This window comes from Geotrypetes seraphini, chromosome 2 (assembly GCF_902459505.1).
Source record: "Geotrypetes seraphini chromosome 2, aGeoSer1.1, whole genome shotgun sequence".
NCBI lineage: Eukaryota > Metazoa > Chordata > Amphibia > Gymnophiona > Dermophiidae > Geotrypetes > Geotrypetes seraphini.
In genome coordinates, this window is record NC_047085.1 from 262,580,404 (window position 1) to 262,597,244 (window position 16,841).

General features: G+C 46.2%; 1 protein-coding gene across 7 annotated transcripts in view; it reads left to right on the forward strand.

The window, feature by feature from the left end:
• Nucleotides 1–16,841, forward strand: part of CACNA1I (calcium voltage-gated channel subunit alpha1 I) — a 1,298,213-nt gene that overhangs the window by 1,254,841 nt on the left and 26,531 nt on the right. For 6 of the 7 annotated variants that reach the window (XM_033929511.1, XM_033929508.1, XM_033929510.1 and 3 more), the window contains one exon: nt 8,207–8,326. The exons of the other annotated variant lie outside the window; for it this stretch is intronic. In XM_033929511.1, the coding sequence (XP_033785402.1) occupies nt 8,207–8,326 (120 nt within the window). The remainder of the gene's footprint in view (nt 1–8,206; nt 8,327–16,841) is intronic. 7 annotated transcript variants of the gene reach the window in all.

The following is a 16,841-nucleotide window of genomic DNA, read 5'->3' on the forward strand; positions in this document are numbered from 1 at the left end:
AAAATTTTGCTTACCCAGCGGTCTCATAAGCTAAAAACGGTTCTCTGAGCACTGAGAAGTGTTAGAAAGTCTGTGTTATAATCACCCGTGTGCACATTAGTTCATATCTGTTTGCAGTTTGGTGCACTAGGGGCAATTAATTATTCCTGAATATATATTTGGGTGCTCAGATTTAGGCACCAGGAAAAATCTGTGTTAAGTGCTGTAATTTAAAGCAGTGTTCTTCAACCTTTTTACACCTAAGGACTGGCAGAAATAAAAGAATTATTTTGTGGACCAGCATCAGTCCGCAGACTGGCAGTTGAAGAACACTGGGCTAAGTTGTGGGCCAGACCCTGCCCATCTCTACCCAGTCTCCACCCCAGATCCTGCCCCCATAATCCTAATTGTAACACTATTTTTTCCATTCATTTTTCATATATACACATATTATCCCAGGACAAGCAGGCAGCATATTCTTAACGCATGGGTGACGTCACCGACGGAGCCCCGGTACGGACCTTTTTAACTAGAAAGTTCTAGTTGGCCGCACCACGCATGCGCGAGTGCCTTCCCGCCCGACGGAGGAGAGCGTGGTCCCCAGTTTTTTCGTTTCCGCGGAGCGAAGAAGACGCATGTGTTTTCAACAGCCGTTGAAAAACTAATTTTTGCCTTCCCGCTCGCGTATTTCTTCACTTTTTTTCCTTTTTTCTTATTGGATTCCCTTTATTTTTGTTTAAAAAAAAAAAAAAAACTCTTCGAGTTTTCTTTATTTTTTCAGGCCGGCCCCGGCGGGGCCTGTTGCCACCATACAGGCCTCCGGGTTCGATTTTGCGGAGGCTGTGTTTCCATTCATGCCCCCTCAACCGGGTTTTAAGAAGTGCCAGCGGTGTGCACGCCCGATCTCCCTCACTGACCCACACAATTGGTGCCTCCAGTGCTTGGGTCCAGAGCATCGGGCTGACACCTGCACCCGCTGTGCTACGCTTAAAAAGCGTACTTTAAAAAATCGGCAGATCCAACAAAATATTTTGTTTGGTACCGGATCTACCATGGAACCGGCTGCGACGTCGACGGCACCACAAAAGTCGGCACCGACGACATCGACACAACCGGACCCTTCCTCGGGGTCGTTGGGCCCAGGTAAGCCGGCTAAGAAGCCTCCCACTTCCCTTGAGCGCCCTCCTGCCACGGTTGCGACACCGGCCCTCCTGGCACCGCACCGGCCCCGCAAACGCTCCGCTCCGATCTCGGTGAGTGCCTCATCATCGGCCTCCTCATCGCCGGAGCGTAGAGCGGCACCTATGGTACCGAAGAAGAAAAAAGCGGTACCGGTGCCTCCCCTGGACGACCGCATCGCGGCCATACTCCAAACACAGTTACAGGAGCAGCTGCAACAACAGCTCCAACAACTGTTGCCGGCGTTGCTGGCACCGCACCTTCCGGTACGGGACCGGTCCGAGCCTCACACTGTCCCATCGGTGTCGACCCCCTCGGTACCGATTAATACTTCCATGCCGGTGCTCTTGGCAGAAAACCTGCAGTACATACCCATGATGCTGCCGACCCTGTCTGGTCCCAGGAACGACATCGGTCTTCCTCACCCGGTACAGCCTCGGTGCGCTCAGGCAAATCTCCTTCAAAGACCCGCCATGCCGAGCCCTCCACACCGATGTCCAAACGTACGCACCCCGACATTAGGGACCCAGATTTGTGGGAAGACTCCCCTCACGGTACCGAGGAGGACGCTTCGTCAACCGACGAAGAACCCTCCATGACCGACACCGTCTCCAAACCAGATCAATCCTCTTTCTCCAAATTCCTTAGGGAGATGTCAGCAGCTCTTTCCATTCCCTTAGAGTCCGACTCTAAAAAGTCTCAGGCTTTCCTCGATGCCCTAGACTTTGAGCAACCTCCCAAAGAATTTCTGAAGTTGCCCGTCCACGACATCTTACGGGAAACTTTCTATAAAAACTGGGAAGCTCCCCTCACGGTTCCTGGAGCCCCTCGTAAATTGAATAGCTTGTACCGGGTTATTCCAATCCCAGGATTTGATAAGCCTCAATTGCCCCACGAGTCCCTCCTGGTGGAATCTACTTTGAAAAAATCTCAGGGTTCCAGTGTATATGCCTCCACCCCTCCTGGCAGAGAGGGAAAAACCATGGATAAATTTGGTAAGCGCCTTTTCCAAAATGCCATGTTAGCCAATAGAGCCAACAACTACACCTTCCACTTCTCCTTCTACATGAAGCACCTGGTGCAACAGCTCTCCTCCTTACAGAAATACCTTCCTGAACGTAAGGTCCCTCTTTTCCAGCAACATATTTCCAGCCTCCTCCAACTCAGGAAATTCATGGTTTTCTCCATCTACGACTCATTTGAGCTGACCTCTCGTGCATCTGCCATGGCGGTGTCCATGCGACGTTTGGCATGGCTGAGAGTCTCTGACCTGGACATTAACCACCAGGACCGAATGGCTAACGCACCTTGTCTGGGTGATGAACGCTTCGGAGAGTCCCTGGACTCAACAACCCAGAAACTCTCAGCACATGAGACCAGGTGGGACACTCTGATTAAACCTAAAAAGAAGACTCCACCTGCTCGCACCTACAGACAGCAGTCTTCCTACCAGCGCAGGTTCTCGGCCAGACCTCTCAACCCGCCTCAACAGCAGCCTCGCCGACCTCTCAACAGCATCAATCTCAGGCTCGCTCACAGTCTCACCAACCTGCCAAGCCTCTCCCTCCGTCAAAACCATCTCAGCCCTTTTGACTTTTTCCTCCAGGGCATAGCCAGTCTCCCATCATCATTGCCTCTCCCTCAGCCTATCGGAGGTCACCTCCAAATCTTCCTCAGCCATTGGGAGGTCATCACATCAGACCAATGGGTCCTCAGCATCATTCACCACGGCTACTCTCTCAACTTTCAGACTCTTCCACCAGACAATCCTCCCGTAGAGTCTGCTTCTCACTCCTCCCAAACCCCCCTCCTCCTGAGGGAGGTCCAATCCCTCCTTCTTCTCAATGCCATCGAAGAGGTGCCTCCGGCCCAAAGGGGTCAGGGATTCTACTCCCGCTACTTCCTGGTTCCCAAGAAGACAGGAGACCTTCGTCCCATCCTTGATCTCAGGGACCTCAACAAGTGTCTGGTCAAGGAGAAGTTCAGAATGCTCTCCCTTGACACGCTTTACCCTCTTCTCTCTCAACATGACTGGCTATGTTCCCTGGACCTCAAAGAGGCCTACACTCACATCCCAATCAATCCGACTTCACGTCGCTACCTACGGTTTCAGATACAGCACCGTCACTATCAGTACAAAGTGCTACCTTTTGGCCTCGCTTCATCGCCCAGGGTGTTCACCAAGTGCCTTATTGTTGTGGCGGCCTTCCTCAGGTCTCACAACCTCCAGGTGTTCCCCTACTTGGACGATTGGTTGGTGAAAGCACCTACGTCTCCACTTGTGCTACAAGCCACTCATCACACCATCTCTCTCCTCCATCTCCTGGGGTTCGAGATCAACTACCCCAAGTCGCATCTGCTTCCCACACAGCGACTTCAGTTCATTGGAGCAGTTCTCGACACCACACTAATGAGGGCGTTTCTCCCCTCCGACCGTCAATGGACCCTGCTCCACCTCTGTCGTCAGGTGCTCCTTCATCACTCCATTCCTGCCCGACAGATGATGGTCCTCCTGGGCCACATGGCCTCGACGGTCCATGTGCTTCCTCTGGCGCGACTCCACCTCAGGACACCTCAATGGACTCTTGCCAACCAATGGTCACAGACCACGGATCTTCTTTCTCATCCCATCTCTGTGACATCGTCTCTTCAGCAATCTCTTCAATGGTGGTTGAACTCCTCAAATCTTTCCAGGGGTCTACTCTTTCATCTACCCCCTCACTCCATGATCATAACCACAGATGCCTCCCCCTATGCATGGGGAGCTCACCTGGGAGATCTTCGCACCCAGGGACTCTGGACCCATCAGGAGCGTCAGCATCACATCAACTTCCTGGAATCAGGGCCATGTTCTATGCTCTCAAGGCCTTCCAGCACCTTCTCTGCCCTCAGGTTCTTCTCCTGTGCACAGACAATCAAGTCGCCATGTACTACATAAACAAGCAAGGCGGCACCGGATCTCGCCTCCTTTGTCAGGAGGCTCTCCGCATCTGGACCTGGGCCACGGCCCGCAATCTCTTCCTCAAGGCTGTCTATATCCAGGGCGAACAGAACTCCCTGGCCGACAATTTCAGCCGCATCCTTCAACCTCACGAGTGGACTCTGGACCCTTCAACACTCCACTCCATCTTTGCTCGCTGGGGCACTCCGCAGGTGGACCTCTTTGCAGCACCTCACAACCATCAGCTGCCCCAGTTCTGTTCCAGACTCTTCTCTCCTCATCGTCTGACCCCAGATGCATTCCTGCTCGACTGGACGGATCGGTTCCTCTATGCCTTTCCTCCACTACCTCTGATGTTGCGGACGTTATCCAAACTCCGCAGGGACAGGGCCACCATGATTCTCATCGCTCCTCGGTGGCCTCGCCAACACTGGTTCTCCCTCCTGCTTCAGCTCAGCTCCAGGGAGCCCATTCCTCTTCCTGTGTTTCCTACTCTACTTACGCAGCAACGTCAGTCTCTACTGCATCCCAATCTGTCTTCGCTCCACCTGACAGCTTGGTTTCTCTCGGGCTGACCTCTCCAGACAATCTGTCTCAGCCTGTCTGTCGCATTTTGGATGCCTCCAGGAAACCGGCCACCCTCCAATGTTACCATCAGAAGTGGACCAGGTTCTCCTCTTGGTGTCTACTGCATCATCACGATCCCACCTCATTAGCGGTGGAAACTATACTGGACTATTTGCTCTCTCTGTCCGATGCTGGCCTCAAGTCTACCTCAATCAGAGTCCACCTCAGTGCCATCACTGCGTTTCATGAGCCTATCCTCGGAAAACCTCTCACGGCTCATCCACTGGTTTCCCGGTTCATGAGAGGCCTCTTCAATGTCAAACCGCCTCTGAAGTCTCCTCCTGTCGTCTGGGACCTGAATGTGGTTTTATCAGCCCTCATGAAACCCCCTTTTGAGCCTCTTGCCACAACTTCGCTCAAACTTCTAACCTGGAAGGTGCTTTTCCTCATTGTCATCACCTCTGCCAGGAGGGTTAGTGAGATGCATGCACTGGTCGCCGATCCACCGTTCACTGTTTTTCACCATGACAAGGTGGTTCTGCGTACCCATCCTAAATTCCTTCCCAAGGTGGTCTCGGCTTTTCACCTCAACCAGTCCATTGTGTTGCCTGTCTTTTTCCCTAAACCCCTTTCTCATCCTGGGGAATAGGCGTTGCACATGCTGGATTGTAAGCGTGCCCTTGCATACTACCTTGACCGTACCAGGGCTCACCGCTCGTCCCCTCAGCTCTTTCTGACCTTCGATCCTAACCGTCTAGGTCGTCCTGTCTCTAAACGGACGCTTTCCAACTGGCTTGCTGCCTGTATCGCGTTCTGTTATGCTCGGGCCGGTCTCTCACTGGAAGGTGCTGTCACGGCCCACAGGGTCAGAGCTATGGCTGCTTCTGTGGCTTTCCTCCGTTCCACGCCCATCGAGGAAATCTGCAAGGCTGCCACTTGGTCCTCAGTTCACACGTTCACTACTCACTACTGTCTGGATGCCTTCTCCAGACGGGATGGACACTTCGGCCAATCTGTGTTACAAAATTTATTTTCCTAATGGCCAATCATCCCTCCTCCCTCTCTGTTAGCTTGGAGGTCACCCATGCGTTAAGAATATGCTGCCTGCTTGTCCTGGGATAAAGCACAGTTACTTACCGTAACAGGTGTTATCCAGGGACAGCAGGCAGATATTCTTACGTCCCACCCTCCTCCCCGGGTTGGCTTCTTAGCTGGCTTATCTTAACTGGGGACCACGCTCTCCTCCGTCGGGCGGGAAGGCACTCGCGCATGCGTGGTGCAGCCAACTAGAACTTTCTAGTTAAAAAGGTCCGTACCGGGGCTCCGTCGGTGACGTCACCCATGCATTAAGAATATCTGCCTGCTGTCCCTGGATAACACCTGTTACGGTAAGTAACTGTGCTATATAATCTTATTAACAATGCATCGATCGCACCGTAGACCAGCAGTTGAAGAACACAGTTTTGGGCCTGATGCACATGCCAACCCTGTGGACTGGCAGGAAATTTCTGTGGACCGGCACCGGTCCACGGACCGGTGGTTGAAGAACACTGCTTTAAAGGGTTCTCCGGATTGAGCGCCCTTTGAAGCATAGTGCTTAGAGCAGATTCCTGCTCCCATCTTTGGGTGCAAGGACTTATATGTGCTAAAATCTAGTGCAAATCCTGGCGCACAATTTGGGTGCATAAACCCTGTATTCTATAACAGTGCACCTAAATATATATGAGAATGCCCCCACCTCCCATGGCCTTGTCCTCTTTTGATTTGCACACAAGATATTTGGGGCACACGGTGTTATAGAAGAGCAGGTGGGCACATAAATCCAAATTAGTGCCAATTAAAATCAATAATTGGTTGCTAGCACCCAACTGACTAATTAGTTTATGTATGCATCTGGGCTGCGCACCCAAATCTGGGTGCCCAACTTTGGGTGATCTGTATAGAATCAGGGATCAAGGGGTACTGTCGTCGCTACGTATGTTGTTTTGTCTATAAATTACTTACCAGTCTACAGGCACAAAACTACTTGCTGGCTTTGTACCTAAGTGATCTTTGGAATATTATCCCCATAATGCACTGACCTTCTGAGATAAATGCTTAGTTGAACCTATAATTTCTTCCTCAACAGAAGCTGTAATGATGTTCTGAGAGGCTACTGTGCCAGTTGGGTGTGGGGATGAGAGCAAGGAAGTGCCTTCCTGATATATGGACGATGAATCAAGATGTTTTCTGGGAAAAAAAGAATAGATCAGAAAAATGCACAGTCCAGGAAGCTGAAAGTTATCATTACATGCTCTAACCTGGGAGACTTTAGTTTGAGAGTAGCATAGGATCTCTTTAAATTCAGGCAGCTGATAGTAAAAATAATAACCCACTAGAGAAGAAATAAATAAATACAATACAAAATATTTACAAATGTATGGTAGTAAGACTAAAGAGTGGGAATGTCAGCAGCGAGCTATGCTCTGAGTGCAATGCTTTGTGGGAAGGACAGTGCCACAGAAGAGCTTAGATGAATCTGTTGTTCAGCAGAGGTTAGAATGGTGCTCCAAAAAAACAATTGTGTAGATGAAAAAAAAAAAAATGAAATGTCTAAAATCTAGAAAGGAATGCTTGTTTGCCTGCCAGTTACAAATACATAAGTTACTAATTTGTGCATTTTTAGCACTTATATTTAGTAAGTTAGACAGTCTAATTTTAGATTAAATTAGACCATCTAACTTGCTAAATGGCCATATTTTATTCATAGACAAGAGGCTTGCATTGGACAGGGACAGAGGTAAAGCCCGCAACTGTACAGTATGTTGAACAGCAATATTCAACTCCTAAAACTTATGCATTTAAAATTGTAGACTTGTTAAATAAGAAACATGATGGCAGATAAAGTCCAAATAGTCCATCTAGTCTGCTGATCCACCATAACCATTATCTCTTCTCTCTAAGACAGGGCTGCCCAAGTCCGGTCCTCGAGATCTACTGGCAGGCCAGGTTTTCAGGATATCCGCAATGAATATGCATGAGAGAGATTTGCCTGCACTGTCTTCTTGGTATGCAAATCTCTCTCATGCATGTTCATTGTGAATATCCTGAAAACTTGGCCTGTCAGTAGATCTCGAGGACCGGACTTGGGCAGCCCTGCTCTAAGAGATCTCACGTGCCTAACTTTAAATGGAGAGACGCCAATGTCAATATGGTCACCAGTCAGACATGCATTCACTGGCCCCGGTTAAAGGGATAGCACTATTTAATATAGGAATAAGTAAGGCACCAGTGCCAGCACTTAACCTTATATACCATAATACCAGGTGCATTGTTTTCAAAATAAAAATACAAAAATAAGTTGGCATATTGCAGTTAGCTATCTGGTTTCCTTTTGCAACCAGTTCTCATCGGTGATGTTCTATATCACAATATCCCTTAACAAAATTCTCAAGATAGGGATTAGAAAGGAAAAATATTACAGCTTTTAGGCTGTCTCTAGTGACCTCAAGCTCCCCAGTGTCTCTCACACTCAGTATTGCTTAACTTCTCCTTCTTCAGGTTCAGCTGGCAGAAATGGAAGCCTTTTCCCTGACCTCAGACAAATCTTCTTCTGCACTGGCCGATGACCTGAGCTTAGATGATCACAGTGTGTGCCAGTTAAACACAAAGGAGATGAAGGTAAGGGCTCCCTGCAGACCTTCATCTTCACTTTGGGAATTCCAGTAAAAGAGTACTTTCAGGTTCAAACAGAGCTGCCAAGGGAGATTTTAGGACTTGCCCCTAACCCCACCCACGGCCTCCTGGCTCTACCCCCTGGTGCACCTCAATTCCATGGTTCAGCACACACAAGCCACCTCTCCCTCTGGCAGCAAGAGACACCTTAATAAACCATCTTCACTTCCTACCATAGGAGCAGTCTTGCAATAAGATTTGTTAGATTTTGTGGCTCTTTATCAGGAAACTGGTCCTATGGCAGCAAGAGTTGATACCTTAACGCATCTACTGATACTGAAGGTAGGAAAGACTTTTAACCAGGAGTTTTTAGTCCCCCCAGCAGGAGATTTGGGAGTCTCACACTGAATGCAGGAGACTTGGAAGATCTGTTAAAGATTTCCTGCTGGGTCTCCAAGGTAAGCTTCAAATTGTTATTTATGGGCTAGACTCACTAAAGATAGCGAATCAATCGCTGTTGGCCGATTCTCTGGTCAATTTTCCAACAGCAATTCAATCACTATCAAGTTAGCATGAAAATAATTTTCACGGAAGTGCTCAGTGAGCAATTGACACATGCGCAGAGCCCTAACATAGCATAACTTTATTCTTCTATACCGCCACAATCAGATGACTTCCAGTAGTTACAGGTGAAGTAGCCTCCTGTCATTGCTGTCAGGGCTTTTGCTTTTTTAAAAAAATGGAACAGATGTTCTGTGTGACATAAACATGCACCCCCGAGCCACCATCCCCCCTGAATCCCAAAAAGATGGCAGAAGGGAAGTCCACTCCCTCCTGCCAGAAAAGTCTTCCCCTCTACCCTCCTGCCCCCAAAGAAAAAGGCAGGAGGGATGCCCCCATCTCCCTCCAGGCCCCCGTGCCCTGTACCTTAAAGTTGGGAGCAGAAGGTACTGAAAATACCTCCTGCTTCTCCTCTTTTCGCAACGACACTGGGCCTTAGGCCCCTCCCCGGTGCATCATGTGATGCACAGGGAGGGGCCTAAGGCCCTGATTGACTCAGATGCCTCAGGCTCCTCCCTTGGGAGGGGGTCTGAGACGTCTGAGACAATCAGGGACTTCCTTAGAAAGGAGCTTAAGGAAGTCTCTGATTGGCCAATCAGGCCTCAATCAAGGACTTCCATAGGCTCCTTCCTAAGGAAGTCCCTGATTGGCTCAGACACCTCATGCTCCTCACAAGGGAGGAACCCCAGGCGTCTGAGCCAATCAGGGTCTAAGGCCCAGTGTCATCGCAAAAGAAGGAGGAGCAGGAGGTGTTTTCAGTATCTCCTGCTCCCAACTTTAAGGTACGGGGCATAGGAGCCTGGAGGGGGGTCTCCGGTGGCAGGAGGAAGTGGGCATCCCTCCTGCCTTTTTCTTCAGGGAGAGGAGAGGACGGGGAAGGTCTTTCCGGGTAGGAGGGAGTGAGCATCTCTCCTGCTGTTTTTTTGTTGGGGGGTGTTTCCTGACAGGAGGGAGTGGACATCCCTCCTGCCTGTTTCTTCAGGAGGGGAGGAGGGAGGTCTTTCCTGGCAGGAGGGAGTGGGCATCACTCCTGCTATTTGTTTTAGAGTGGGTTGCCATGTTTGTCGGGGGGGGGATGCGATTGTTGGGGGTCATTGGGGAAGGGCTGTTGGCAGCAATGGGGGATTTTTTTCATTTTTTTATGGGGCAGATATTTTGCATATGTAATACACGCAAATTATCTGTGCCATTGAAAATTTTTTTTTAATAAAAAACAGGCAGACCTGCCGGTAACACCAAAAACAAAACACTTGTGGAGAGTAGATGTCCACGATGAAGACTTTATTAGAACAAATAAATAAATAATCCACATAAAAATGTCTAGGGCCTGAACCACTGGAAACAATTGGACCCAACACGGTCCATGTTTCGACACTATTGTCTTCTTCAGGGGTCCCTATAGGTCCTATATGCAATCTTGTGGATTAAATAATAAAAACTATAGCATCTGCGCTAGTGAGTTGTACTCGGTAGCGTAGATGAGTGAAGGTCAACTTTCTTGTTGCTTTGGGTAACACAGTTACCAACAGGTCTACAGCAATTGGGTTTTAGGATCATTAAAACCGGATGCTAAATAGCCAAGCAATGTAAGTGAATCAATCACTTGTCTATTTTGCATGGGGTTTTACTAATTTGCATGGCCGGATTGGAAAATGGGCGATCGAGGGGAAAAACACGCGGTGGGCCGTTGAATGAATCAGATCAGTTAGCAGCAATCGTCGCTAAACTTGTGAAAACAGTTTTAGCAATGATCGCTGACTATAGTGAATCTAGCCCTAACTAAGCATGGCATAATTTGGTATACCTACAAGCAACAGATAATGTGGAGGACTGAACTCTTCTTAAAAAAACAAAATATACGTGTATACAGGGTGAGGCAAAAATAAGTAACTCCCTAGAGTTTTTTTGCCATTTTCTGAGCAAGAGATTTGAATTTCAACAAGAATATGGTTAAAGTGCTTTATATGTTACCAAGTGCAAGATTATATGTATACGACTGTCTATCACCTAGTTTCACATTGCATAAAGGGACAAGACAGGGGTGCTCCCTGTCACCATTGCTCTTTGATCTAGCTCTTGAGCTGTTGTTATTGGCAACCAAGCAGGAACCTATGATTGAAGGTATCTCCTATGACTCTGGAGTATATAATTTAAATGCATATGCTGATGAAGTGTTTCTTTATCTTATGAATCCTTCCAAGTCCATTCCCAAATTACTTGAAGTTATAAATATTTTTGGAAATGTCTCAGGATATAAGATAAATTGGACAAAATCAGAGCTTATGCCAATCAATGTGTTGTGTTCATGATCTTTTCAAGATATTTCCATTTAAATGGAAGCCAGATGGTTTCAAATACGTTACTCTCTGAGTGAAACTATTAAAGCAAATGAAGAAAAATTATTGAATACTATTAAGGATTTAGTCAGGAAATTGATGCCTAGATGGCTATCTTGGTGGGGGATGAGCTGAAACAGTATGAATGGCCATAGATCCAATAATTTTGTATTATTTGAACATGACTCCTATCTACTTTTCATACTATACCAAGAGTACCATAACATAAAATTAATTAAATAATTAATTTATTGATTTCTTTAATTCAATTCATATCCTAAAAACTAACAAAATTTATTTCATCTACATTTAAAATCTACAATAACATGAATTACAAAGTGTAAAATGCTACTAATAACAAAATCATAGGCTGGGAAAAGCTACAGGTACTCTCTAAAGCAGGGATGTCCAACCTGCAGACCAAGGGCCGCATGCGGCCCCGTGAAGTATTTTGTGTGGCACCAGTCGAGGGCAATGCAGTGTTTTCCTCTGCTGCCTCTCGGTGTTTACTGTCTTGCCGGCTCCCTTCTCTGTCTTACTGCAGCGTTTGCACGTTTGTGTGGCCCCAGAAACATTTTTTTCGGCCAGTGCAGCCCAGTAAAGCCAAAAGGTTGGACACCCCTGCTCTAAAGGATCTCCATTATCCCCCAACTCTCTTCAATCTCTACATTGCATCCCTCGGCACCTGCCTGGACAAATTAGGCCTAACCTCCTATAGCTATGTAGACGACATCACCATTCTCCTTCCTTTTGACCAACCAACATCCTCCATGACAGACACACTACACAGGACACTTGAAACAGTAGCAACATGGATGAATAATCACAAACTGAAACTGAACCCAGACAAGACAAAATTCATTCCCATCGAAAATAATAAAACCCCAACTATAACAAATCTAGTAATAAACTCAATCACATACCCCATACAACCCACTCTAAAACTTCTAGGAATGACAATAGACAGATGTTGTACCATGCAACCACAAATCAACAAAACAATACAAAAATCATTCGCGGTCATGAGAAACTTAAGGCAAGTTCGAAAATTCTTCGACAGAACACAATTCCAGCTCTTGGTCCAGTCCCTAGTCCTAGGTCTTCTAGACTACTGCAACATACTCTATCTCCCATGCCCCACAACCATAATAAAACAACTAAAAACAGTTCAAAACACAGCGCTAAGACTTATTAATTCACTGAGGGAACACGACCACATCACAGTGGCATACCTCGATTCACACTGGCTCCCAATACAATCAAGAATACAATTCAAATTCTACTATCTACTATTTAAAACTATAAACGGAGATAGCCCAGCCTACCTAAACAACTGCCTAATCCAAACTACCTCAACCAGACACAGGAGAACTCACAAACCGTACACACATCCCCCAATCAGAGGCGTCAAACGAAAAAAACTGCACGATGGCCTTCTAGCCACACAAGCAGCAAAACTAGGCTACCAACTCTCCGATTTACTGACAACGACTCCAGACTACAAATCGTTTAGAAAAGAAATAAAAACCATCCTATTCAAGACATCCTTGAAGAGAAACTAACACCGCAAGACTCATCCCAATTCTCTGAAGCAACTCGCTCTACTCTTCAATCCCTCTGGAATGGCCAGATAACTTCTTTTGTAATCCACTTAGAACCGCATGGTATTGGCGGAATAGAAATCACTAATGTAATGTAATAAAATGCATTGAGTTAGTCCAATAAAAAAGGTATCAGCTTATTTCCTTTGTTTTATTTCATTATATTACCTTGGAAAGTGGACTAACACAGCCACCATACCTTTACATTCAAAAATTTTCTGGAAATCTAAAAACTGTGGTCTCTGACCTTAATTTAAAAATCTTGCCTCCCCAGTTTGACAGGATGCCTCCAGATGGGTGTTCAAAACACACTCTAACCAAATAGCAGTTATCTGAGACCCATTCACACGTATGAGTTTGTATGCTAAGGTAGTTCAGCAAGATAAAGCAGAGGAAACAACCACAGTAAATGATGGCACAGAAAGACGCATGGTCCATCCAGTCTGCCTAACAAGTTGGCCAGAGCTATGCCCACCACTCTGTGCAGACCCCAGTCACCCATGTTTAAATGTTGGTTGTCAGGTTTCCACCATGCCAACTATATATAGTAACATAGGGTTCCTTTACTAAGGCGTGTTAACTGATTTAGCACGCGTTAACCGATTTAGCTTACGCTAAATGCTAAGGCGCCCATAGAACATAATGGGCACCTTAGCATTTAACGTACGCTAATCTTTAGCGTGCGTTAAATCAGTTAGCACGTGCTAAATCGGTTAACATGCCTTGGTAAAAGGTCCCCATAGTAAATCACGGCAGATAAAGACCTGAACGGTCCATCCATTCTGCCCATTAGTGATACTCATTTTAAAAATACGTGATTTGATTAACGTGTCTCTTCTTTGATACTTCTGGGCCATAGCCTATAAAGTCTGGTGTTGTCCTAGGTTCCAAATGCTGAAGTTGCCGTCCAAGCTCACTCCAGCCTATCCAACCATCCAATTGTTTGCAGGATATCTACCGTAAAGTCTGGCCAGTAACATCCTCATGTTCCATATTAGTGGAATTCCCATTGATGCCCACCCCAGCCTACACCGAATCACCATATATGGACACAGACCGTGCAGGTCTGTCCAATACCGGCCTTAGTTCTTTAATTTACATCCTTTGTTTTCTAATTAGAGACCCTCTATTTTTATTGCACGCTTTTTTGAAGCAGCCAAACATGACAGGATGATATGTGGTTATAACAAAGTACTGCTGACAGTATTCAGCTTACCTGCCAAGATGTCTTCCTTACCCCCTGAGCTACACAGCACCTCCCACTCGCAGTATGACAATAAAATGATCTAAAACGCTGGAGTTGTTGAAGTTTCACCTGTCTTTTGCCATTCGCAGGACACAGACCATAGAAGTCTGTCTGGCATCAGCCTCAGTTCCCACTACTGTTGTCCCAAGATAACGCCTCAACAGCCATGCCTCACTATTTCTATTTAGTCATCCCCTGTGTCTATCCCATGCATTTTTTAATTCGCTCATTGCTTTGCAATATTAATTTTAAACATTAGAATCTCAGCTATGCCCTAAACTTTGATTTCTTCCAGCATGCTGTAAGCAAATCCAAGGTGAGAATCATATCAAACAGAACACCCCCTCTCAGATGAAACAACTAGAAGCAAAGATAATAGAAGCCATAATTTTATTTGAGGACCCAATATGGCCTGTGTTTCCATGTTCTTGCTCAGGTTCTGCATACTCAGGGACAGATTCTGTAAACGGCACCCATATCGGCAGCGTCTACAAAAATGGATGCTGACCGTGTGCCAATCACTCTTAGGCACCGTTAACAGAATCACAGCTAATGATGTCTTAGAAAAAACTTAGATGCTTGCAGTGCCAGCCAGCATTTTACTGACCTACATTACAGGCGTCTAAGTTCTTTAGTGAATCTTGCCTAACAATGCCTAAGTCCCGCTATGCCCCTAACCACACCTACTTAGGCTTAAGGTGGAGTTAGGCATCTCGCTGTAGACACGATTCCAGTACCTACACCGTAGATGCCTCCCAGGGCCTACTTTTTTTAAATGAGTTTTTGATTGGTTTTAAATGACGCGGTCAGTTACCATGCCGATGAAAGCCAATAACGTTAGGTAGTGGTAGGGCGCCTACCACCACCTAACTTGCAGCGCCGTTTATACAATATGGCGTTCAGTGCTGCCTTTTCATGGATTTTGTGGCTGGTTGCAGGGTGCTTGGCTACTTTGGGGAGGGTCACTCAGTGATCACCCCACTCCTGAAAAATGACCTGGTATTTGAGTCCCCGCACTTTTTTGCTAGACAATACAATGGGCTTTAAATAGACACCGCTTTGTACTTCTCATTTAGGTGTGGTGTCATTAAAAAAAAAGATACTATTGCAGAGCTGAGAGGGAACCTTACTAAGTTTAGAAACAGGAATATGAAGAACTTAAGTGTACGACAGAAGAGTGGGACTTGGGTGTGATTGTATGTGATGATCTTAAGGTGGCCAAATAGGTTGAAAAGGTGACAGCAAAAGTTAGAAGAATGCTACGGTGCATAGGAAGAGGTATGGCCAGTAGGATAAAGGAGGTATTGAAACCCCTCTATAAGACTCTGGTGAGACCTCATTTAGAATATTTTGTACAATTCTGGAGGCTGCACCTTCAAAAAGATATAAAAAGGATGGAGACGGTCCATAGGAAGGCTACTAAAATGGTGCATGGTCTTCTTCATAAGGCATATGGGGACAGATTTAAAGATCTCAATCTGTATACTTTGGAGGAAAGGCAGGACAGGGGAAATATGATAGAGACATTTAAATACCTATGAGGCGTACATGCGCATGAGTCGAGTCTCTTTCATTTGAAAGGAAGCTCTGGAATGAGAGGGCAAAGGATGAAGTTAAGAGCTCAGGAGTAGAGAGAACAAACTAAGATGGCGACAGAGCAGGACGCATTTTTGTGAGCTCCTGATTCGGCGAGTGTAATTTCTTACCTACCACGTTTCCTTTACTTTTTTTTTTTCAATGCCAAAAAGAAGGGGAAGGCAGAGGATCAACCCTCTACCTCTGTCTGTTACATCCACACCGCGACAGACTTCATTTACAGTCCCCTCGGTGACGAGCTTATCTGGTGCAGAGCCGCAGGAAAGGCTCAGCTTAGACAACGTATTTTCGAATAGGCGTACCTTCCCCCTATGCCTGGAAACGCGGCTGCGTCGAACTACCGAAAAGAGGGCTCCCTGGGAATAGAAGGGAGGGAGAATTTGCTGCAGCTAGCAGGTTTGGAGGCGATTCCTTTAACATTTCCAACTTCGTTGAAGCCGATTGAGGGAGGAGCACCGAACGAGAGTGGTGGTGAGTTGGGAGGAGACACAAGCCGCGATGGAGTTCAGCGGCTGGAACAAAATCAGTTTCAGATGACCCAACTTAAGCCGCTTCTCAGACCACTGGTGGTAACCCTGGACTCTCTTTGGACAGCAATTGAAAACCTTCATTTGGTATGTAGCAACGTTATTTCCCTAACGCTTGGGCTCCCATTAAAAATTAACCAATTGGAATCTCAGGTTCAACAGCAAAATCAGAAAATTGGGGAGATTGAACAAACTATGTTGGAGGTCAAGACTTTTAATAAACAACAAGTTACAGATAAAACTTTTTATCTACGGAAAATCGAAAATCTTGAAAATCAATATAGGAGCCTGAATTTAAGGCTACTGAATTTTCCTATACCTAAACTTATGACAACAAGAGAGTTCTTTAAAAAAAGTTTGATCTCCATATTGAAAATCCCAGTCTAACATCCCTCCTATACAAAAACTTTATTTCCTTAAAAGAACTATAATGGAAAAGAAAGAAGAGGAAGAACAAGCACAGTTAGGAATTTCCGAGCTACTGGAATCATCTGAAACTGAAATTCTGAATCGTGCTACTTTAATAGTATCCTTCGTTTTTCTTCAAGATAAGGACATGATTTTGAAATTATACTTTAATTTAAAGCAGATTTTCTATTTGGGTGGAAAAATGTATATCTTTCCTGATGTCTCACGATGGACTCAGATCCGAAG